Consider the following 24,271-nt stretch of genomic DNA (forward strand, 5'->3'; position numbering starts at 1 on the left):
TTATTTAAAAAAATTGGCTAAGGTGCAAAATAAAGAGATACTTCTGGAAAACGTACAGAAGTTTAACACAGTACTGTCCATGAATTGAGTTCGATATCAGTTTACATCACTTTCAAGGATCAATTTATTTGTTTCGAAATGTCAAATGTGGTTTTTGTTTCTTTTAAAGGTCACATTAACAAAATATAGAATAATTTCAACATAATTCCAATGAACTTTTGGTTCTAAGTCATCTTGAAAAGTAAGTTCACCCCCACAAAAAAAATATTCCATATTAAATGCCAAGTCTGTATATTGCAGTGTAAACACGCTGCAATCAATAGAGGCTGGAGTGCCCCCAAGGCAATGTCGGGTCCAGTCTTGTTTCTCATAGACAAAAACGACCTCTCCCATGCTCTGCAAAACCTTCCCTTTTTTCAGATGAATCTCCATTGTGTTGTGCAGTACCACAACAGCACTGGAAAGCACGCAGGGGCTACGTCATTCTCTACCAATGTGGAATTTATTAATTCTGGTCTGCTAAATGGAACATGCCTGTCAATCTTGGAAAATCTAAATGGAACATGCCTGTCAATCTTGGAAAATCTAAATGGAACATGCCTGTCAATCTTGGAAAATCTAAATGGAACATGCCTGTCAATCTTGGAAAATCGAAATGGAACATGGCTGTCAATTTTGGAAAATCTAAATGGAACATGCCTGTCAATCTTGGAAAATCTAAATGGAACATGCCTGTCAATCTTGGAAAATCTAAATGGAACATGCCTGTCAATCTTGGAAAATCTAAATGGAACATGCCTGTTAATCTTGGAAAATCTAAATGGAACATGCCTGTCAATCTTGGAAAATCTAAATGGAACATGCCTGTCAATCTTGGAAAATCTAAATGGAACATGCCTGTCAATCTTGGAAAATCTAAATGGAACATGCCTGTCAATCTTGGAAAATCTAAATGGAACATGCCTGTTAATCTTGGAAAATCTAAATGGAACATGCCTGTCAATCTTGGAAAATCTAAATGGAACATGCCTGTTAATCTTGGAAAATCTAAATGGAAGATGGCTGTCAATCTTGGAAAATCTAAATGGAACATGCCTGTTAATCTTGGAAAATCTAAATGGAACATGCCTGTTAATCTTGGAAAATCTAAATGGAACATGCCTGTCAATCTTGGAAAATCTAAATGGAAGATGGCTGTCAATCTTGGAAAATCTAAATGGAACATCCCTGTTAATCTTGGAAAATCTAAATGGAACATGCCTGTCAATCTTGGAAAATCTAAATGGAACATGCCTGTCAATCTTGGAAAATCTAAATGGAACATGCCTGTTAATCTTGGAAAATGTAAATGGAACATGCCTGTCAATCTTGGAAAATGTAAATGGAACATGCCTGTCAATCTTGGAAAATCTAAATGGAAGATGGCTGTCAATGTTGGAAAATCTAAATGGAACATGCCTGTCAATCTTGGAAAATCTAAATGGAACATGCCTGTCAATCTTGGAAAATCTAGATGGAACATGCCTGTCAATCTTGGAAAATCTAAATGGAACATGCCTGTCAATCTTGGAAAATCTAAATGGAACATGCCTGTCAATCTTGGAAAATCTAAATGGAACATGCCTGTCAATCTTGGAAAATCTAAACGGAACATGCCTGTCAATCTTGGAAAATCGAAATGGAACATGCCTGTCAATCTTGGAAAATCGAAATGGAACATGCCTGTCAATCTTGGAAAATCTAAATGGAACATGCCTGTCAATCTTGGAAAATCTAAATGGAACATGCCTGTCAATCTTGGAAAATCGAAATGGAACATGCCTGTCAATCTTGGAAAATCGAAATGGAACATGCCTGTCAATCTTGGAAAATCGAAATGGAACATGCCTGTCAATCTTGGAAAATCGAAATGGAACATGCCTGTCAATCTTGGAAAATCGAAATGGAACATGCCTGTCAATCTTGGAAAATCGAAATGGAACATGCCTGTCAATCTTGGAAAACCTATATGGAACATGCCTGTCAATCTTGGAAAATCTAAATGGAACATGCCTGTCAATCTTGGAAAATCTAAATGGAACATACCTGTCAATCTTGGAAAATGTAAATGGAACATGCCTGTCAATCTTGGAAAATCTAAATGGAACATGCCTGTCAATCTTGGAAAACCTAAATGGAACATGCCTGTCAATCTTGGAAAATCTAAATGGAACATGCCTGTCAATCTTGGAAAGTCGAAATGGAACATGCCTGTCAATCTTGGAAAATGTAAACGGAACATGCCTGTCAATCTTGGAAAATGTAAATGAACATGCCTGTCAATTTTGGAAAATCTAAATGGAACATGCCTGTCAATCTTGGAAAATCTAAATGGAACATGCCTGTCAATCTTGGAAAATCTAAATGGAACATGCCTGTCAATCTTGGAAAATCTAAATGAAACATGCCTGTCAATCTTGGAAAACCTAAATGGAACATGCCTGTCAATCTTGGAAAATCTCAATGGAACATGCCTGTCAATCTTGGAAAGTCTAAATGGAACATGCCTGTCAATCTTGGGAAATGTATATGGAACATGCCTGTCAATCTTGGAAAATATAAATGGAACATGGCTGTCAATCTTGGAAAATCTAAATGGAACATGCCTGTCAATCTTGGAAAATCTAAATGAAACATGCCTGTCAATCTTGGAAAATCTAAATGGAACATGCCTGTCAATCTTGGAAAATCTCAATGGAACATGCCTGTCAATCTTGGAAAATCTAAATGGAACATGCCTGTCAATCTTGGAAAATCTAAATGGAACATGCCTGTCAATCTTGGAAAATCTAAATGGAACATGCCTGTCAATCTTGGAAAATCTAAATGGAACATGCCTGTCAATCTTGGAAAATCTAAATGGAACATGCCTGTCAATCTTGGAAAATCTCAATGGAACATGCCTGTCAATCTTGGAAAATCTAAATGGAACATGCCTGTCAATCTTGGAAAATCTCAATGGAACATGGCTGTCAATCTTGGAAAATCTAAATGGAACATGCCTGTCAATCTTGGAAAATCTGAATGGAACATGCCTGTCAATCTTGGAAAATCTAAATGGAACATGCCTGTTAATCTTGGAAAATCTAAATGGGAGATGGCTGTCAATCTTGGAAAATCTAAATGGAACATGCCTGTTAATCTTGGAAAACCTAAATGGAACATGCCTGTCAATCTTGGAAAATCTAAATGGAACATGCCTGTCAATCTTGGAAAATCTAAATGGAACATGCCTGTTAATCTTGGAAAACCTAAATGGAACATGCCTGTCAATCTTGGAGAATCTAAATGGAACATGCCTGTCAATCTAGGAAAATCTAAATGGAACATGCCTGTCAATCTTGGAAAATCTAAATGGAACATGCCTGTCAATCTAGGAAAATCTAAATGGAACATGCCTGTCAATCTTGGAAAATCTAAATGGAACATGCCTGTCAATCTTGGAAAATCTAAATCTAAACATGCCTGTCAATCTTGGAAAATCTAAATGGAACATGCCTGTCAATCTTGGAAAATCGAAATGGAACATGCCTGTTAATCTTGGAAAATCTTAATGGAACATGCCTGTTAATCTTGGAAAATCTAAATGGAAGATGGCTGTCAATCTTGGAAAATCTAAATGGAACATGCCTGTCAATCTTGGAAAATCGAAATGGAACATGCCTGTCAATCTTGGAAAATCTAAATGGAACATGCCTGTCAATCTTGGAAAATCGAAATGGAACATGCCTGTCAATCTTGGAAAATCTAAATGGAACATGCCTGTCAATCTTGGAAAATCTAAATGGAACATGCCTGTCAATCTTGGAAAATCTAAATGGAACATGCCTGTCAATCTTGGAAAATCTAAATGGAACATGCCTGTCAATCTTGGAAAATCTAAATGGAACATGCCTGTCAATCTTGGAAAATCTAAATGGAACATGCCTGTCAATCGAGGAAAATCTAAATGGAACATGCCTGTCAATCTAGGAAAATCTAAATGGAACATGCCTGTCAATCTTGGAAAATCTAAATGGAACATGCCTGTCAATCTTGGAAAATCTAAATGGAACATGCCTGTCAATCTAGGAAAATCTAAATGGAACATGCCTGACAATCTTGGAAAATCGAAATGGAACATGCCTGTCAATCTTGGAAAATCGAAATGGAACATGCCTGACAATCTTGGAAAATCTAAATCTAAACATGCCTGTCAATCTTGGAAAATCTAAATGGAACATGCCTGTCAATCTTGGAAAATCTAAATGGAACATGCCTGTTAATCTTGGAAAATCTAAATGGAAGATGGCTGTCAATCTTGGAAAATCGAAATGGAACATGCCTGTCAATCTTGGAAAATCTAAATGGAACATGCCTGTCAATCTTGGAAAATCTAAATGGAACATGCCTGTCAATCTTGGAAAATCGAAATGGAACATGCCTGTCAATCTTGGAAAATCTAAATGGAACATGCCTGTCAATCTAGGAAAATCTCAATGGAACATGCCTGTCAATCTTGGAAAATCTCAATGGAACATGCCTGTCAATCTTGGAAAATCTAAATGGAACATGCCTGTCAATCTTGGAAAATCTAAATGGAACATGCCTGTCAATCTTGGAAAATCTAAATGGAACATGCCTGTCAATCTTGGAAAATCTCAATGGAACATGCCTGTCAATCTTGGAAAATCTAAATGGAACATGCCTGTCAATCTTGGAAAATCTCAATGGAACACGGCTGTCAATCTTGGAAAATCTAAATGGAACATGCCTGTCAATCTTGGAAAATCTGAATGGAACATGCCTGTCAATCTTGGAAAATCTAAATGGAACATGCCTGTTAATCTTGGAAAATCTAAATGGGAGATGGCTGTCAATCTTGGAAAATCTAAATGGAACATGCCTGTTAATCTTGGAAAACCTAAATGGAACATGCCTGTCAATCTTGGAGAATCTAAATGGAACATGCCTGTCAATCTAGGAAAATCTAAATGGAACATGCCTGTCAATCTTGGAAAATCTAAATGGAACATGCCTGTCAATCTAGGAAAATCTAAATGGAACATGCCTGTCAATCTTGGAAAATCTAAATGGAACATGCCTGTCAATCTTGGAAAATCTAAATCTAAACATGCCTGTCAATCTTGGAAAATCTAAATGGAACATGCCTGTCAATCTTGGAAAATCGAAATGGAACATGCCTGTTAATCTTGGAAAATCTTAATGGAACATGCCTGTTAATCTTGGAAAATCTAAATGGAAGATGGCTGTCAATCTTGGAAAATCTAAATGGAACATGCCTGTCAATCTTGGAAAATCTAAATGGAACATGCCTGTCAATCTTGGAAAATCTAAATGGAACATGCCTGTCAATCTTGGAAAATCGAAATGGAACATGCCTGTCAATCTTGGAAAATCTAAATGGAACATGCCTGTCAATCTTGGAAAATCTAAATGGAACATGCCTGTCAATCTTGGAAAATCTAAATGGAACATGCCTGTCAATCTTGGAAAATCTAAATGGAACATGCCTGTCAATCTTGGAAAATCTAAATGGAACATGCCTGTCAATCTTGGAAAATCTAAATGGAACATGCCTGTCAATCTAGGAAAATCTAAATGGAACATGCCTGTCAATCTTGGAAAATCTAAATGGAACATGCCTGTCAATCTTGGAAAATCTAAATGGAACATGCCTGTCAATCTTGGAAAATCGAAATGGAACATGCCTGTCAATCTTGGAAAATCTAAATGGAACATGCCTGTCAATCTTGGAAAATCTAAATGGAACATGCCTGTCAATCTTGGAAAATCTAAATGGAACATGCCTGTCAATCTTGGAAAATCTAAATGGAACATGCCTGTCAATCTTGGAAAATCTAAATGGAACATGCCTGTCAATCTTGGAAAATCTAAATGGAACATGCCTGTCAATCTAGGAAAATCTAAATGGAACATGCCTGTCAATCTTGGAAAATCTAAATGGAACATGCCTGTCAATCTTGGAAAATCTAAATGGAACATGCCTGTCAATCTAGGAAAATCTAAATGGAACATGCCTGACAATCTTGGAAAATCGAAATGGAACATGCCTGTCAATCTTGGAAAATCGAAATGGAACATGCCTGACAATCTTGGAAAATCTAAATCTAAACATGCCTGTCAATCTTGGAAAATCTAAATGGAACATGCCTGTCAATCTTGGAAAATCTGAATGGAACATGCCTGTTAATCTTGGAAAATCTAAATGGAAGATGGCTGTCAATCTTGGAAAATCTAAATGGAACATGCCTGTCAATCTTGGAAAATCTAAATGGAACATGCCTGTCAATCTTGGAAAATCTAAATGGAACATGCCTGTCAATCTTGGAAAATCGAAATGGAACATGCCTGTCAATCTTGGAAAATCTAAATGGAACATGCCTGTCAATCTAGGAAAATCTCAATGGAACATGCCTGTCAATCTTGGAAAATCTCAATGGAACATGCCTGTCAATCTTGGAAAATCTAAATGGAACATGCCTGTCAATCTTGGAAAATCGAAATGGAACATGCCCGTCAATCTTGGAAAATCTCAATGGAACATGCCTGTCAATCTTGGAAAATCTAAATGGAACATGCCTGTCAATCTTGGAAAATCTAAATGGAACATGCCTGTCAATCTTGGAAAATCTATATGGAACATGCCTGTCAATCTTGGAAAATCTAAATGGAACATGCCCGTCAATCTTGGAAAATCTAAATGGAACATGGCTGTCAATCTTGGAAAATCTAAATGGAACATGCCTGTCAATCTTGGAAAATCTAAATGGAACAAGCCTGTCAATCTTGGAAAATCTAAATGGAACATGCCCGTCAATCTTGGAAAATCGAAATGGAACATGCCCGTCAATCTTGGAAAATCGAAATGGAACATGCCTGTCAATCTTGGAAAATCGAAATGGAACATGCCTGTCAATCTTGGAAAATCGAAATGGAACATGCCTGTCAATCTTGGAAAATCGAAATGGAGTGCTGCTGTCCTCTATGGATTGGTACTCCAGCATCACATCTGGATTCTGTGAAATTGAAAGCTCTCAACATTATTGGCACCTGCCATGATGAGGTTGAAGCACAAGGCCTGCTTCTCTGACATTGGCAAGCACGTCGGTGGCCTCTCCTGCAGTCTAACTCTGCTCTCTCAGCTGTCTGGCCCTGCTCAGTTCCTCCAGGATGCATGTGTTTTCTAGTACCACCCTCCTGCAGGTAAAATTCCCAAAATCCAGGCTTACCACACACCTTCACTTCTTGGTTCCTCTTTTCTCCTGTTTATGTAAACACCTTTCTGACTCGATTCAGTCTCACTCATCTCTCTGGAGCTTCTGTCAAGCAGGGTGCCCCCTTGTGCATCACCCCCATCCTTATACTCACAATCCCATTGGGAAATATCCCATCCCAACCCTCTTACTTGCAGTTGACTATGTTTCCAACCCCCAGGGATGAAACAGCAAGCAATAGAACATCTTCCAAGTTCCAACCATCTTTCAAAGCAAACAAACAGGTAAGTGTCCAACTGTGTCCACACTGCCCGTTCGTTGCATTTTTCTCCTGTTACCTGACTCTTTCATGAACCCAGGCTTTGTATAAAAAAACGTCTACAATGCAAGTCCGAGTTTACATGCATGTATAAAATAAATGGGAAATAATGTATAGCACAGTCGTGTATTTAAACCTTGTCATTTCCAGCATGACAGATAAGGACAAAGGATGCCACTTTTGGGGAAAAAAATGATAATAAACATGATAAACACGATGTTTGAACAAAATAGTTATTACTTCCACCACCGACGGTGGACAAGTGTTGTGTTTTCACCCCTGTCTGTCTGTGAACACGATATCTCAAAATTTTATGGATGGATTTGGACTAAATTTGGTGGCCAGGTTGGGTGTTTTACAAGGATGAATTAATACGATTTTGGTGAGATCCGTATCCAGATATGAGAATTTTAAAAGTGTGTCTTCACCATTGAGAGATAGGACCAAATACGATATACATAGCACGATATCTCAAAAAGTTGTGGATGGATTCCGACGAAACTTGGTCTCCCGTAAAATGGGGGGAATAGGGACAGCAAGGTGAATAGGGACAGCAAGGTGAATAGGGACAGCAAGGTGAATAGGGACAGCAAGGTGAATAGGGACAGCAAGGTGAATAGGGACACAAACTGAAAAAAAGTTCGGAAACTTTTTTCGCTGAAAATTGATAACCATACTGATTTGTTGATATTTGGGTTGAAAGTGTTCTCTTGTTTTAAAAAAAAAAAGCAACTTATAGTCCCTATTAACCCCATATATGGGTTAAATAGGAATAAATAGGATTTTTATGGCTGTCCCTATTCACCCCGTTTTACGGGTGAACAGGGACAGTCTCTAATACAAAAAATAATAATCAAGAAACAATCCTGAGTTTCCAACTTATTGCTAAATTGATAGCTCAGATGGATGCACATAATATGCACCCATAATATAAACCATGGTGCCAGTGAAAAAAAATATGGGATAAAAAGTTTCTCCAAACTGTCCCCTATTTCTTGATTTATTATTCATTCATATTCAGTGGCTGTCCCTATTCACCCGTAAAACGGGGGAATTGCGACAGCCATAAAAATCCTATTTATTCGTATTTAACCCATATATGGGGTTAATAGGGACTATAAGTTGCTTTAAAAAAAAACAAGAGAACACTTTAAACCCAAATATCAACAAATCAGTATGGTTATCAATTTTCAGTGAAAAAAGTTTCCGAACTTTTTTTCAGTTTGTGTCCCCATTCACCCCATTTCACGGTACCGGTTGTGTGTGTGACAAGGACAAAGTGATTCAGTTTTGGCGAGTTTTTAAGAATTTGTTTTTTACTATTGAGCGATAGGGCCAAAAAATGATATCTCAAAAAGTTATGAACAGATTTGGCCGAAACCTGGTGGTCAGGTTGGTTGCGTGACAAGGAAGAATTGATTAGATTTTGGTTCAGGTCTGAATCCAGATAGGGCCTATCAGTGGGATACAAAACGTAAACTGTCCAGCCTGGCGAAGGTATGCCCTGTACCGAGTGCCGTTCTAGTTTTACAAAATGGAATACAAATTTTGTTACCCAAACAACATTATGCTCTACATTAGTAATGCTACACATGTGACATTGTGACAGGTGGGACAGGAAATGGCATACTCAACTGAAGCACTTTGAGAAATCTATCTCATCTCAGGTGAATATTGATGTATGATACCATCACACATGTCATCAATCTCGTGCTTTCACAGGAATACGAAACATCTTAAGCAGAATAATTTATAGGCCTACTAATTAAAAGTCATAACAGACAAGAATGTTATTTGTGACAGAAGGGACATCCTCTAACCATTGACTTATCAATGGCATGAAAATGGATCTGTTCAAAGTCAGTTGGATTTGTAAAGCATCTTCCAAGTTCAATAAAGATTAAATAGACTAAAGGCCCCAAACATTTACTAGAGTAGGTACTCCGGACATTTGTGCTATTATAGCTACTTTAGTGTGCCATATAGTATCCCTCTCAGAGTCTCAAATCTATATGCTTTACCGCAAGCTGTTGGTTGCAAACATCTCACCTGGATCTCTCCATTCTTGATGTCCATGATCAATCTATGAAAGGTTTGGTCCTCATCCTTCAATAGAACCCATGTGCCAATTCTTAGACTGTGTTGTTCGACTGATGAAGATAAAGAGGTATTTTCATCTGTCACAACAATATAGGTACTGCATCAGCAGGATTTGGATTAGGTAAGACACCATCTTGAAAAGAGTATGTCCAGTTGCCATCTTTGTTTACAGAAGTTGCGGCAACTCTCAATTTATATGGTCTCAAATGCTCAAAGTAGTGTGCATCTCGAGTTCCTAGAATATAGACATCTCATCACCATCACGTGACGATTCTTCGCTTACAACGGCAATGGCTAGTAGAAAAGTCGGATGCCATATGGGTCGTGGTAACCCATGTTCACAGAAGTCTGCAAGCATACCGAGCAATGAAGTCATGTGATGAAACTGCCTCATGGAAAGCTGACTGAACTTTTTACATTTAGCATATGGATGGCAAAGCGCTCCAAACACAGGCATGGCTCCGAAGGGGGGCAAACTGGGAATATCCCAAATGTTTGTTCGGGAATATCATCAATGTTGGCACCACTGTGAAGATGTTCATTATTGTGAACCATTAGATTGGGTTACTAAACGTTAACACCATAACATATAATGATATAACGAATTAAACATTAACACGTTTTAATATCTCCCCTTCCTGTTCAGGCTGGAGTTCCCCAAGGCAGTGTTCTGGGCCCTGTGCTTTTTCTGGTCTTCATCAATGATCTCTGTGACTCTCTGGAAAATCCTCTGCAGCTCTTTGCTGGTGACTCCACTCTCTGCCGCTCCATATCTCAACCCTCACATCGGCAGGCAGCAGCCTCCTCACTCTCTGCAGACATGGTCAAACAAGTGGAACATGTCTTTCAATCCAGACAAATCTCATACTCTCACTTTGTCTCTCCGAAAAGACCTACTGGACAACCCTCCCATCTACTTTCTGAACAATAATCTCCAATAAATTCTGTCACTCAAGCTTTTGGGTCTCACTATCTGCCATGATCTTTCCTGGGAAAACCACATTTCAAGCTTGCCTTCAAAGCCAGTCGCCGACTGGGCATCCTCCATCGTGCGAAGTCCTTTCTGGGCACTTCTGAGCTCCTCACCACATACAAAGCTTTCATCCGCAGCTCAATGGAATACTGCTCTCCCCTCTGGGCTGGTGCTCCTGCCTCACGCCGAGCTCGGCTTCACGCGTGTAACATAAGCAGGACTCCAATATTAGGCCATCCGGTCCGCGCCGGAAGTCCGTTTATTTTTCTGGGTCCCTCGGGACAACCAACAACAACAACCAACAACAACAACCATGTAGTTCCTTCTCAATTGCAGGCACTTCAAACATACATTACATCTTTCCCCTCAAGATGGAAAAGTGCAGTGACCAAGTTATTGTTACACAAGCAAATAGTACAGATGCAAACCAATGCAGTAAGAAAAGTAGAAGCATAGATCCCTTGCAAAGTCCAACTTAGTACAAAACCATAAACAACAGATCAAACTCGTAAATGCACATTACATTGCAACAAATCAATTTCAACTCAGTGTTAGCAAACATCAAATATTGGTAAGGACAATATTTACAGTTCACTACAAGTCGAGTCTGTCTGGTCGATGACTGATACGACCACTTCGTGTCCGAGTTACGCACGGGGTAACTGAGCGAGATGTAGACACTGGCTGGGTGACTGCTCTGCCAGGATCATCCAGATCTACAGCAGGTGCAGTATCACAAGCTGGAGGTTTCAAGTCTGATGAACAGCTTGAGCCATCATGGACCTCCCTGGTAGCGTTATCAGTATCAATGAAAGACCGATCGAGGGCAGCACCCTCATTGGCTACACTGGTGCTCTTACGTAAATGTCGACGGTTACGGCGATAAGCATCACCCGTTTCTCTGGACCGAACAATGTACGAACGTGGCTCAGAATGCTGCCAATTGAGGTGGTTCCTTCCCACCCTCTCTGCACGATGTTCACACGGCTCCCGGAGCCTTCTGGGCCGCTTTCTTGGCCTTATCGGCCTGAAGGATGGCCACGGCCTCGTCTACCTTGGCCCGCAGGGACTCCGGTGATTCGAGCATGTGCAGTAGCTCAGAGTTGTCGATCTCCAGCAGCATGCTGGTGACTTTCCCAGCCAGCGACGGGTACATGTTGTGGATGAGCGGCAACAGGCTCTCACCAAGCATTTGCTTCTGCTCGTTTGGAGGCACAGCAGCCAGCATGGAGGCAGTTAGAGGCTCCTGTCCTTGGATGTGAACAGCCGGTTGTGGAGCCTGTTGAAGAGAAGCCTGTGCCTGCACCGATGGAGCCTGTGGGTTGCGCACGCTGCCAGTGTACTTGTACGAGGTCATTAGTCGCGGCGTTGCCTGGGTTGGGAAACGTGGACGGCGCATAATACCTTGAGCCGCGACACGTGAGGCCTGCATGGTGCGTTGCGCTTGTTGTACAGAGTTGGGGTTCACGGTACGAATCGACTGGCGTGGAGCCGCTTGCCTGATGGCACTGGGCATTGTTTGGAAACTTTGGGCACGAACTGGCATTGGCCAGCGGGGACTGGTACGCATGGGAGCCATCTGCCCAGGAGCATAAAAGTCGGAACGACCCTGGGCCTGTGGCATTGGTGTCATGAAGTAGCCAGATGCTGCGGGCTTGTCCTGCCCGATGATGGCGCTGGGGGGTACGGTACGCATGTTGTAAAGGGGCTTTGAAAGTTCATATTGCTGACCCACTTGAAGAGCTTTGGCCAGTGTAAGTTCCTCACCTCGGTCCAGCAGGCGTTCCTGGACCTTCTCCTCATACACACCTTGGATGATCGCATCCACGAGCACATCTTCAGGTTGCGCATACTCGCAATCCAAGAGAATGAGACGCAAGTCCTTAACAAAGTTGTCAAACGATTCCCCGGAGCTTTGTTTCCTCTTGAACAGTTGATGCCTCGCGTTGCGCTTGTTTTTTCGTGGACGAATATGCAATTCAAATTTGTCCAAAACTTTGTTGGGATCATCCTTCTCATCTTCAATCCACTCAAAAGTCTTGTATATCTCTCGTCCTTGTTCTCCGATCCATGTTCCAAGCCAGCCCGCCTTGCGTTTGTCGGGCAGATCGGCCAACGGACCGTCGAACACAAATCCAACGTGGTTTCGAAATCGAACAAATTCCTGATATAACGAAGCCGAATCCCAGTCAATCGTGGGGTGCTCAAAGTTAACGGATGCCATAGTTTATGTATCTCAGATACCATAGTCAGATGGCATGGATGGACGGAGTTATTTGCAGATTATTTCTGACACCATGTAACATAAGCAGGACTCCAATGTTAGGCCATCCAGTCCGTGCCGGAAGTCGGTTTATTTTTCTGGGTCCCTCGGGACAACCAACAACAACCACCAACAACAACAACCATGTAGTTTTTTTTTTTTTTTTTTTTTTTTGTATACAAGATCGAGGCTCGTGAAAGAGCGAACATTAATCACACAGAAAGACAAACCGACACATAAAACATATAACATCGGGAGCGGTAGACAAGATGGGGAGAGAGGGGGAAGGACACAAACACAACATTTGAGAGCAGGGACCGAGAGACATGGAGACATCGAGAGATCTGAGAGAGGGCGAGGGCTTTGGGGGGGGGGGGGCATGGGAAGGGGGCGGTGGGAGAGGTATAAAACATATGGACACTGCCAGGACTTCCAGGAAAGAAGTTGGAATTTCAAACAAGGTGGATCTGGGGTGAATTAGCGGGGGTAGAAAAGATCAAGGTTTTGGATGGGGGAAGATAAGAGATGGTGGTGAACAGCTGTTTTAAAGACCTGGAGGGAGGAGTGGGATTGAAGGGAGTGAGGGAGTTTGTTCCAGAGGCGGGAGAAAAGAGGAATGAAAGAGTGAAGGTGAGCAGAGAGCCGAGATTTCGGCAGTTTAACCATCAGAGGGTTGCTGGCAGATCTTGTGCGACCTGTAGGAATATTTGGGGGACAGAGCACAGAGAGAGCTGGGGGTGCAAGGCCGGAGAGGAGTCGGTAGAAGACAGAAAGACCACCTACCTGCCTGCGGTGAGTGAGTGAAAGGCCCTCAGAGATAGCTTCATCGTGGGAGATTCCAATAATTCTGAAAGCTTTGGTTTCAACCGCGTGAAGCCGAGCTAGGTGTGAGGCAGGAGCACCGGCCCATAGGGGAGAACAGTATTCCATTGAGCTGCGGATGAAAGCCTTGTATGTGGTGAGGAGCTCAGGTGTGCCGAGGAAGGACTTCGCACGACGGAGGATGCCCAGTCGGCGACTGGCTTTGGAGGCCAGCTTGGAAATGTGGTTTTCCCAAGAAAGATCATGGCAGATAGTGAGACCCAAAATCTTGAGCGACAGAACTTCTTGGAGAGGATTGTTGAGAAAGTAGATGGGAGGGTTGTCCAGTCGATCTTTTCGGAGAGACAAAGTAAGAGTGTGAGATTTGTCAGGATTGAAAGACATGTTCCACTTGTTTGACCAGTCTGTGATTTTGTCCAGGTCTTCAGAGAGTGAGGAGGCAGCAGACTGCCGATCTGAGGGAAGAGGAATGGAGCGGCAGAGAGTGGAGTCATCAGCAAAGAGATAGAGAGGATTTTCGAGAGAGTCAGAGAGATCATTGATGAAGACCAGAAAAAGCACGGGGCCCAGAACACTGCCTTGGGGAACTCCAGCCTGAACAGGAAGAGGAGATGAGAGAAACCCATTCAGGGCCACACGTTGACGACGACTAGAGAGGAAGTCCGCCAGCCATGCGTGGAGATTTCCATGGATACCAAAGGAGGAGAGTTTGGTGAGCAGAGCGGGGTGCCAGACCGTGTCGAAGGCACGTGATATGTCGAGGGAGACAGCTCTAATTTCCTGTTTGGCATTGAGGACCTCCATCCATTGTTGAGACAGCAGAAGCAGCATGTCCAGAGTAGAGTGATCTGGTCTGAAACCAAATTGATGATCAGAGATCAAGCCATTGGAGAAGAGGAAAGATTTCATATCCGAAGCAATGATGGATTCCATGACTTTGCTGATAATTGGGAGAAGGCTGATTGGTCTGTAGTTGCTAGGATCTGTTTTTGCACCTTTTTTGTGCAAAGCGGTGATGTTGGCTGATTTCCAAGCAGATGGCAGTTGACCTTGAGCAAAAGAGAGGGTGAAGAGAACAGAGAGAGGGTGAGATAGAGCAGCAGAGCAGGATTTTAGGACCCGTGGGCTGATGCCGTCGGGTCCAGTTGCAGAATCAGAGACGAGGGTTGACAGAAACTTTTCCACCTTGTCAGGAGGAAAGGACACGGAGTCCAGGAGCAGCAGGGTATGACTGGGTATGGTGGGTACAGAGAGGGATGGGTTTGGGACACAAGATTTAGAGGCAAACACAGAGTTGAGGCATTCAGCTTTTTCACGTGCGGAGTCAGCTGTGTAGCCATTTGAGGTAAGGGAGGGGATGGAGGGGGAACAAACACCAGAAACGGATTTGACCAGACGCCACCAGGATTTGGAAGAGGGAGACAGATAAGAGAGTTCGGTCTTGAGAATGGAGAGATATTGTTTCCTGGCTCTCCTGAGGGTGGACACACACTTGTTTCGGGCTTTGTGAAAGGAAATGAGATTTCCTTCCGTTGGATTTGCTTTCCAGGAGACGAAGGCAAGTTGTTTCTGGGCAACAGCCTCACCACAAGATTCCGTGTACCATGGACAGGAGGAAGGGTATGACAACTGAAGACGAGATGGGATAAATCTGTGCATGAGAGAGAGCAATTGACTTTGGAAGAATTCCCAGGATGAGTTGATGTCAGAGGTGGTAGAGATGGGAGACCAGTCCAGATGATTGATGGCTGCTTGAAGACCGTGCCAGTTGGCCTGAGTGAAATGCCAGACTCGTCGACGCTGAGTAGGCTCCCTGAGGATGGTCAGAGAGATGTCCACTTTAACAAGGACCTGATCAGATGATCCGATCGGAGCAGAAGAAGAGCAGCAGACATTTTCAGGGAAGTTAGTCATAACCAAGTCCAGAAGAGAAGATGTTCCGTTGACTGAGATCCGGGTCGGGAAATTGACAGATTGTGTCAGTCCCAGTGAGTCGCAGAAGTCCTTTGCTGAGGAGCCATGGCTGGTGAGAGAGGTACCCACACCCAGCCAACTGGCATGATGACAGTTGAAATCACCACATATGAGGAAGAGAGAGTTGGGATGAGTAGATAGAAGTTGGTCCATATCATCAGACAGCGAGATGTAGATGGAGTCATCACTGTTTGGTGGACGGTACAACACACATATGAACAAGAGGTGGGAGCGAAGGGGAAGCCGTAGCCAGAGGTATTCCTGGGGGTGAGGTGGAGAGAGTGCAGTGCAGGGCGAGTGAGGAAGAGAGTTTTTGATAAAGATAGCAACCCCGCCTCCAGGACGAGGCTCAGGTCTATCATACCGGAGGAGGGAGTAGCCCGGGAGAGATACTATGGAATCAGAGACATCATAAAGGAGGAAAGTTTCTGTTAAGCAGATCACGTCTGGTTTGACAGAAGCAACCTGTATGGAGAGATCAGTTAAGTTTGAACTAAGGCCCCGGATGTTTGAGGTCCATACCGTTAATGAAGAGGAAGGGGGAGCATCAGATACAGAACAGGGGGGAGGAGGGGTAGGGTAAGATGTGGAAGAGGTGGAAGAGGTAGGGAGAGCTGTTGAAGGTGTGTCAGAGATTTCAGAATAGCTCGGAGAAAGGGAAGGATGGGGCGGACAAAAGGTTTGATGGTGATTGGGTGAGACACAATGAGGTGTTATTTGAGGAGGGGGAAGAGCGAGGCAGAAGGTTGGGGGAGATGGAGGTGAGAGTTTGAAGGGGGAAGAAGCGGGGAGGACGCTTTGAGGAGGGGGAGAGAGAGGGGGGAAATTGAGAAGCAATGAGGGTGGGGAGATTTGAAGGGGAGGGGTGAGGGGGGAGTTTGGGAGGGAAGGGACAAGGGGAGGGATTTGAAAGGGATGGGATATGGGGGAGATTTGGAGGGGAGGGGTGAGGCAGGAGTCTAGGAGGGGAGGGGCGAGGGGGCGTCTTGGCGGGGAGGGGTGAGGGGGTAGTTTAGGAGGGAGGGGGCAAGGGGGGAGATTTGAAAGGGATGGGTGATGGGGAAGATTTGGAGGGGAGGGGTGATGGGGAAGATTTGGAGGGGAGGGGTTATGGGGAAGATTTGGAGGGGAGGGGTGAGATTGGATTTTTGAAAGTGTACGATTTATGGGAAACGAACATTTATTGCAAAATGAGTTTCTTGTGACCTTCGAGTTAAAAATACGTTTAAGGACGCTGGATGGAGGATGGAGTGCAGGAGAGTTTAGGGAATGTAGAAAAAAGGCACTATAGGAGATGGATATTTTTTTTGGGATGAATTGATTTGGTGAGCAAGTCGAAAGCAGCCTTTTAAAGAAGAAGAAGAAAAAGGTGTTATAAAATATGACGGAATACATAACTTGAGGGGAAAGTGTAAACATTGAAGGTTGATGAGTGAAAACTATCTGGGGAAATGGGGGAGAAACACGTGGTCGAAGAACGAACGAACGAATAAGAATGAATAAACGAATGAGAACAGAGAAGGAAATGTTTGTTTTTTTGTTTGTTTGTTTTTTTGAGTTGAGTTGCTTCTAGTTGCTTCTCAATCGCAGGCGCTTCAAACATACATTACAACGCGGTTGAAACCAAAGCTTTCAGAATCATTGGAATCTCCCGCGATGAAGCTAACTCCGAGGGCCTTTCACTCACTCACCGCAGGCAGGTTGGTGGTCTTTCCGTCTTCTACCGACTCCTCTCCGGCCTTGCTCCCCCAGCTCTGTCTGTGCTCTGTCCCCCACATATTCCTGCAGGACACACAAGATCTCCCTGCAAACCTCTTCTGGTGAAACTGCCACAATCAAGACTCTGCTCACCTTCACTCTTTCATTCCTCTTTTCTCCCGCCTCTGGAACAAACTCCCTCACTCTCTTCAATCCCACTCATCCCTCCAGGTCTTCAAAACAGCTGTTCACCAAACATCTCTTATCTTACCCCATCCAAAACCTTGATCTTTTCTATCCCCGTTAAAACACACCAAATCCCCAACTCTTTCAATCCCCAACTTCTTTCCTGAAATTTCTTTCCTCGTAGTGTTCATTTGCTTTATGCCGTGTACCCTTCCCTCCTCCCCAACCCTCCCGTCCCTGTTCTCTTCTGTTGTTGTGCTTGTGTGCTTCCCTCTCCCTCCCCCTCTTGTCTCCCGCTCCCTTCATTGTATGTTTTATGTGTCTGTGCATGTTTTCATGTTCAATGTGTTCGCTCTTACACGAGCCTCGATTCTGTATAAAAACAAACAAACAAAAATAAAACACCACCCATGACTATATATATACCCCTCAGTGCCAAATGATTCGAGGTATAACCCAAATTATTGGCTTACTGTATATTAGGCCATCCAATATGCAGGGCCTCACATTGTAGTGTGTAAATACCAGGGTAGATTGATATAGAGACAACATCTGTGGTTGGGAGTGGCATGCAAAGCATTTCACTTGCTTCATGTTCTGGCTTGCCTTCTGTGTACACCTGCTTGATTCATTAACAAGATTTACCTAGATGGAACCAGTCATGTTCATTTCAAATAGAATAATGGAGGCTACTATTGAGTTTGTAACCATATAATTCCAAAACACATAATGTAAGAACAGTGTACCCCTTAAGGACAATAGCACTCATGGATTGGGTGTTTACACTGGTAAACGATCTTATACCTCCTTGACTCATCTTACCAGACAGATGATTCCCAAAATTACCTGAACCAACACAAATGAAGCCTGAACACTAGAGAACAGCCTTTATATAACAAGTTGAAAAGTCTTACCTGTGGATTGGTCTTTACTGGATGTTTGAAACCTCCAAACTGGCTCTCTGGATTTGTCAGCAACACAACCTGCCCCACTTAACCCGACTTCGCAGTTCGCCCCACCCACACGACTCCGCCCCCTCCTACAACCCCGCCCCCTTCCATGACCCTTACCCCTCCCACAGCCATTTCGCGCTCCTCCCTCCATCTGCCAATTTTTACTTGTCTGTACGAATTCGATTATTACGAAAAATGCTGTTCAGATGAGTACAAAATCCATGAGGATTTGTGGATAGAATATATGGATCTGAAAGCTTGCGTTTCGAGAGTTTCTGTACAGAAATGTTTTTTCTGAAATAGATTTGCCATTTATTTGAGGTGATATATAAATTTTGTTCAGGAAACTAACCCGAACCAGAACCCTCCCTTGCCCAGATGTCTGTCTCGAAGTCTCCTTCAAAAGATGCATTACCTTCGCCAGGCTGAACAGTTGGTGGTGTTTACGTTTACGTTTTGTATCGTTTTCTATACTTTCACACATTTGGATTCAGAGCTGAACCTAAATCGAATTGCCTTGTTCTTGTCGCCTAAGCAACTCATCCACCTGGTTTTGTCATAATTCGTCCACAACTTTTTGAAATATCATGCTATGTATCATTTTTGGGTCTATCAGTGGTGAAGTTAAAAAAGACAAAATTATCACATTCAAATCTTCACCAAAGTCAAATCAATTCTTCCTCGTCACCGACCCAACCTGTCCACCAAATTTCATCTGAATCCGTCCACAACTTTTTGAAATATCCTGTTCACAAGCAAACAGGTGAAAACATAACTTCCATACACACCTTCGGTGGGGGAGGTAATAAAAATGAACTAGAGCAATTCGACTGCGTCACCATTATGCCTCCAGGTATAGTCCCTGCCCATGACAATAGATAGATGCCTTTGTTGATTGTCCTAAAGACAAACAAATTTTATTTAAATCCCTTCAGTTTACTCAAGTATCACATTTTTACCAGACATGACAGGTAAACCAAGTATCACATTTTTACCAGACATGACAGGTTACCCAAGTATCACATTTTTACCAGACATGACAGGTAAACCAAGTATCACATTTTTACCAGACATGACAGGTTACCCAAGTATCACATTTTTACCACACATGACAGGTTACCCACGTATCACATTTTTACCAGACATGACAGGTTACCCAAATATCACATTTTTACCAGACATGACAGGTTACCCAAGTATCACATTTTTACCAGACATGACAGGTTACCCAAGTATCACATTTTTACCACACATGACAGGTTACCCAAATATCACATTTTTACCAGACATGACAGGTTACCCAAATATCACATTTTTACCAGACATGACAGGTTACCCAAGTATCACATTTTTAACAGACATGACAAGTTACCCAAGTATCACATTTTTAACAGACATGACAGGTTACCCAAGTATCACATTTTTACCAGACATGACAGGTTACCCAAGTATCACATTTTTAACAGACATGACAGGTTACCCAAGTATCACATTTTTACCAGACATGACAGGTTACCCAAGTATCACATTTTTAACAGACATGACAGGTTACCCAAGTATCACATTTTTACCAGACATGACAGGTTACCCAAGTATCACATTTTTACCACACATGACAGGTTACCCACGTATCACATTTTTACCAGACATGACAGGTTACCCAAATATCACATTTTTACCAGACATGACAGGTTACCCAAGTATCACATTTTTAACAGACATGACAAGTTACCCAAGTATCACATTTTTACCAGAGATGACAGGTTACCCAAGTATCACATTTTTACCAGACATGACAAGTTACCCAAGTATCACATTTTTACCAGACATGACAGGTTACCCAAGTATCACATTTTTACCAGACATGACATGTTTCACATCGATCAGTGAAGCAGGTTTTACACATGAGGGTTGCACGGGGCCACCCACATACCCAGCAGATGCTCTGGGAAAGAGCATACCTCCACCAGGTGAACAGTTTACATTTTGTATCCCACTGACTGACTTCCTCTCTGGTCGGAGTCAACGTGTGGCCCTCAATGAATTTCTGTCATCTCCCCTTCCTGTTCATGCTGGAGTTCCTCAAGGTAGTGTTCTGATCCCTGCGCTTTTTCTGGTCTTCATCAATGATCTTTCTGACTCTCTTGAAAATCCTCTCTATCTCTTTGCTGATGACTCCACACTCTGCCGCTCCATTCCTCATCCCTCAGATCGGCAGTCTGCAGCCTCTTCACTCTGCAGACCTGGACAAAATCACAGACTGGTCAAACAAGTGGAACATGTCTTTCAATCCTAACAAATCTCACACTCTTACGATGTCTCTCCGAAAAGACCGACTGGACAGCCCTCCCATCTACTTTCTCAACTATCCTCTCCAAGAAGTTCTGTCACTCAAGCTTTTGGGTCTCACTATCTGCCATGATCTTTCTTGAGAAAACCACATTTCAAATCTGGCCTCCAAAGCCAGTCGCTGACTGGGCATCCTCTGTTGTGCGAAGTCCTTCCTCGGCACTCCTGAGCTCCTCACCACATACAAGGCTTTCATCCGCAGCTCAATGGAATACTGTTCCCCCCTCTGGGCCAGTGCTCCTGCCTCACACCTAGCTCGGCTTCACGCTGTTGAAACCAAAGCTTTCAGAATCATTGGAATCTCCCACGATGAAGCTAACTCCAAGGGCCTTTCACTTACTCACCGCAGGCAGGTTGGTGGTCTTTTTGTCTTCCACCGACTCCTCTCTGGCCTTGCTCCCCCAGCTCTGTGTTCTCTGTCCCCCAATTATTCCGACAGGTCGCACAAGATCTGCCAGCAACCCTCTTTTGGTTAAACTGCCAAAATCTAGGCTCTCTGCTCACCTTCACTCCTTCATTCCTCTTTTCTCCCGCCTCTGGAACAAACTCCCCCACTCCCCTTCAATCCCACTCCTCCCTCCAGGTCTTTAAAACAGCTGTTCACCACCATCTCTTAATTATCTCCCCCCATCCATAACCCTGATCTTTTCTGCCACCATGAATACACCGCAAATCCACCTCCTTCAAATTCCGTTTCTCTTCCTGAAAGTCCTTGTATTTTCCATCTTGGTTATCCCGTGTACATCTCCCTTCCACAGATCTCCCAATGTCCCTGTTCTCTTCTGCTGATGTGCTTCCCTCTCTTTCCCTCTCTTTTCTTCCGCTCCCTTTATTAAACTGTATGTTCTATATGTTAGGTCTTATACGAGCTTCGACTTAGTATACAAAGAAATAAAATCTCCTGTACCTTCCACTGATCATTTAAATCTTCTAATAGACTTATACAGTAAATCAGTATAACTGATACAATAAATCTGATACAGTTTTTCGCTCTTTCACGAGCCTCGATCTTGTATACAAAAAAAAAACTGTAACCATTTAAGTAACGGTATTTAAACGTGTAGAGTCCTAAATAGTACGGTGTGGCGTGGTGACATCATTCCGCGCACCAAGTGGGCGGCGGCCACGCCCCAGCGGTAGGCGTGGCCTCAGGATATACACTGGGCGCGCAGCCCGGAGCGCGCCAGTGCTACAGTGACCTCTTGAGAATAAAGACTCTTTTGTTTAACCGCGTTGTCCGCTTCCTCCTTGGTAGCAAGTAAGCGCGCGTAGCACCGCGCTTTAATTGGTGACCTCCGACGTTCTGGTCAGCCGTCGCTGACCACCCGACATGGCAACCAACGTGGTAGCAATGAAGCTCCCCGAGTTCTGGGAAGCTCAGGCGGAGATCTGGTTCCTGCGGGCCGAAGCCCAGTTCAGGCTTCGACGCATCACGGCGGACGAGACACGCTACTGCCACGTGGTCGCCTCCCTCGGGGCCGGCGCGGCCGCCCGCGTCGTGTCGGTCCTGAGGAACCCACCGGCCCACGACAGGTACGGGGCGATCAAGCGTCTCCTCCTCGCCACGTTCGGCCTCACCGTGGACGCACGGGCCGATCGCCTCTTGGACCTCCCCGAGCTCGGTGACATGCGACCGTCGGTCCGAATGGACAATATGCTGTCGCTCATGGGCGACGAAACCCCGAACGCTCTATTCCGGGCATTATTTCGATGCCAGCTGCCGGCACAAGTCTGCCTCGCGTTGGCCGGTTCCGCGACAACGGAACCCCGTGCGTTCGCGGTCGAGGCCGACAAGTACTACGTGGCTTTGGACACGCGGGCAAGTTTCGGTGCGGCCGTAGTGGCTCCCGAGCCCGAACCTTCTGCGGGTGCCCACCCCTGCTCCGAGGGGTGCCTCGTGGCAGCCGCCACGCCCCGCCCACCACCACCGCGGAAACCGCGGCCTCCGGCTTCGCCGCAAACCTGGTGCCATTTCCACGCTAGGTTCGGCCACGAGGCTCGGCAATGTCGCCCGCCGTGCTCATTCGGCAGGTCGGGAAACGCCCGGGCCGGCCCTCGGTAGTGGCACTGAGCGCCGGCCGATTAAACAGCCTCCTATACATAACGGACACCTTATCCGGGCGCCGTTACCTGTGCGACACGGGAGCGCAGGTGAGTGTCGTTCCCGCCGGTACGTCCGACAAGCAGTCCGCGGGCCGGGGCCCCGCGCTGCTTGCTGCCAACGGTACGCCCATTCGCACGTACGGAAAACGCTGCCTTTCTCTGCGGTTCGGAGGGCAGGTTTTCCGGTGGTCGTTCGTCACTGCCGACGTGCCTATGGCACTGCTCGGCGCGGACTTCCTCTGTGCCAATGGCCTGTTGGTCGACGTCAAGCACAGAAGGCTTGTCCAGGCTGAGACGTTCAGCTCGCTCGCGTGCGCACTGCCCGCCTCGTTGAGCAGCTCACTGAGCGGCTCATCGAGCGGCTCGCCGAGCGGCTTGCTGAGCAGTTCCGTTCCGGCCAGGTTCATCTGCACGCTTCCGGCAGCGAACGAATTCACCCGCCTCCTCGTGGGTTTCCCGGCCCTCACTAGGCCCACCTTCACGGCGGGGACCATCAAGCACGGGGTGGAACATCACATCCCCACCGCCGGGCCACCGGTCTACGCCCGGGCATGCCGCCTCGAGCCGACGAAGCTCGCGGTAGCTAAAGCGGAGTTTGCTACGCTGGAGCAGCTCGGCATCGTGCGGCGCTCCGAGAGCGCGTGGGCGTCGCCGCTCCACATGGTTTCCAAGCCCGGCGGGGGATGGCGACCATGCGGGGACTACCGCCGTCTCAACGACGCCACCACCCCCGACCGCTACCCCGTCCCCCATATTCAGGACTTTTCCGCCCGCTTGGCGAATATGTCCTTCTTCTCGAAGGTGGACCTCATTCGCGGTTACCACCAGGTACCCGTCAGGCCGGAGGACATCCCGAAGACGGCTGTCATCACGCCGTTCGGTCTTTTCGAATTCCTTCGGATGCCCTTCGGTTTGAAGAATGCGGCTCAGGCGTTCCAGCGCCTCATGGACAGCGTCTTGTGCGACTTGGATTTTGTGTACGTATACCTGGACGACATCCTCGTCGCCAGCGCGTCCCGCTAAGAGCACCTTCACCATTTCCGCACGCTCTTCGAATGTCTGGGCCAGCACGGCCTGATCGTGAACCCCGCCAAGTGCCGGTTCGGTGTCGCCGAAATCGACTTTTTGGGGCACCGCATCACCAGGCACGGGGCCGTCCCCCTACCGGCCAAGGTGGAGGCGGTGAAGGGGTTTCCACGCCCCCGCACGATCAGGTGGCTCCAGGAGTTCCTGGGCATGGTAAACTTTTACCAC

General features: G+C 44.9%; 3 protein-coding genes across 8 annotated transcripts in view; 1 reads left to right on the top strand and 2 right to left on the bottom strand.

Moving 5' to 3' along the window:
• The window catches only part of LOC137432367 (uncharacterized), a 36,366-nt gene that overhangs the window by 7,908 nt on the left and 4,187 nt on the right, over positions 1-24,271 (bottom strand). For 2 of the 4 annotated variants that reach the window (XR_013624279.1, XM_068124241.2), the window contains exon 2: positions 17,420-17,510. Coding sequence is in view for 1 of the 4 variants with exons in the window: in XM_068124241.2 (XP_067980342.2) it covers positions 17,420-17,510 (91 nt within the window). In the remaining 3 variants the exon portion in view is untranslated. Of the gene's footprint in view, positions 1-17,419; positions 17,511-18,526; positions 18,629-21,258; positions 21,380-24,271 lie in introns of those variants that run through there. The other 2 variants (XR_010985483.2, XR_010985482.2) reach the window with 2 other exon arrangements.
• LOC137432362 (phosphorylase b kinase gamma catalytic chain, liver/testis isoform) overlaps positions 6,667-24,271 on the top strand; it is a 60,235-nt gene continuing 42,630 nt past the window's right edge. For 2 of the 3 annotated variants that reach the window (XM_068124230.2, XM_068124229.2), the window contains exon 1: positions 6,667-7,561. In XM_068124230.2, coding sequence (XP_067980331.1) covers positions 7,500-7,561 — 62 coding nt within the window. In that variant the 5' untranslated portion in view covers positions 6,667-7,499. The remainder of the gene's footprint in view (positions 7,562-24,271) is intronic. The other variant, XM_068124228.2, reaches the window with a different exon arrangement.
• On the bottom strand, positions 8,729-13,288 carry LOC144893251 (polyadenylate-binding protein 4-like). The gene has a single exon (XM_078783118.1). It carries the CDS (start codon positions 12,891-12,893, stop codon positions 11,649-11,651), a length of 1,245 nt encoding a protein of 414 aa, XP_078639244.1. The 5' UTR covers positions 12,894-13,288; the 3' UTR covers positions 8,729-11,648.

The sequence above is a fragment of the Myxine glutinosa genome, chromosome 8 (genome assembly GCF_964187855.1).
Source record: "Myxine glutinosa chromosome 8, kmMyxGlut1.1, whole genome shotgun sequence".
Classification (NCBI taxonomy): Eukaryota; Metazoa; Chordata; class Myxini; order Myxiniformes; family Myxinidae; genus Myxine; species Myxine glutinosa.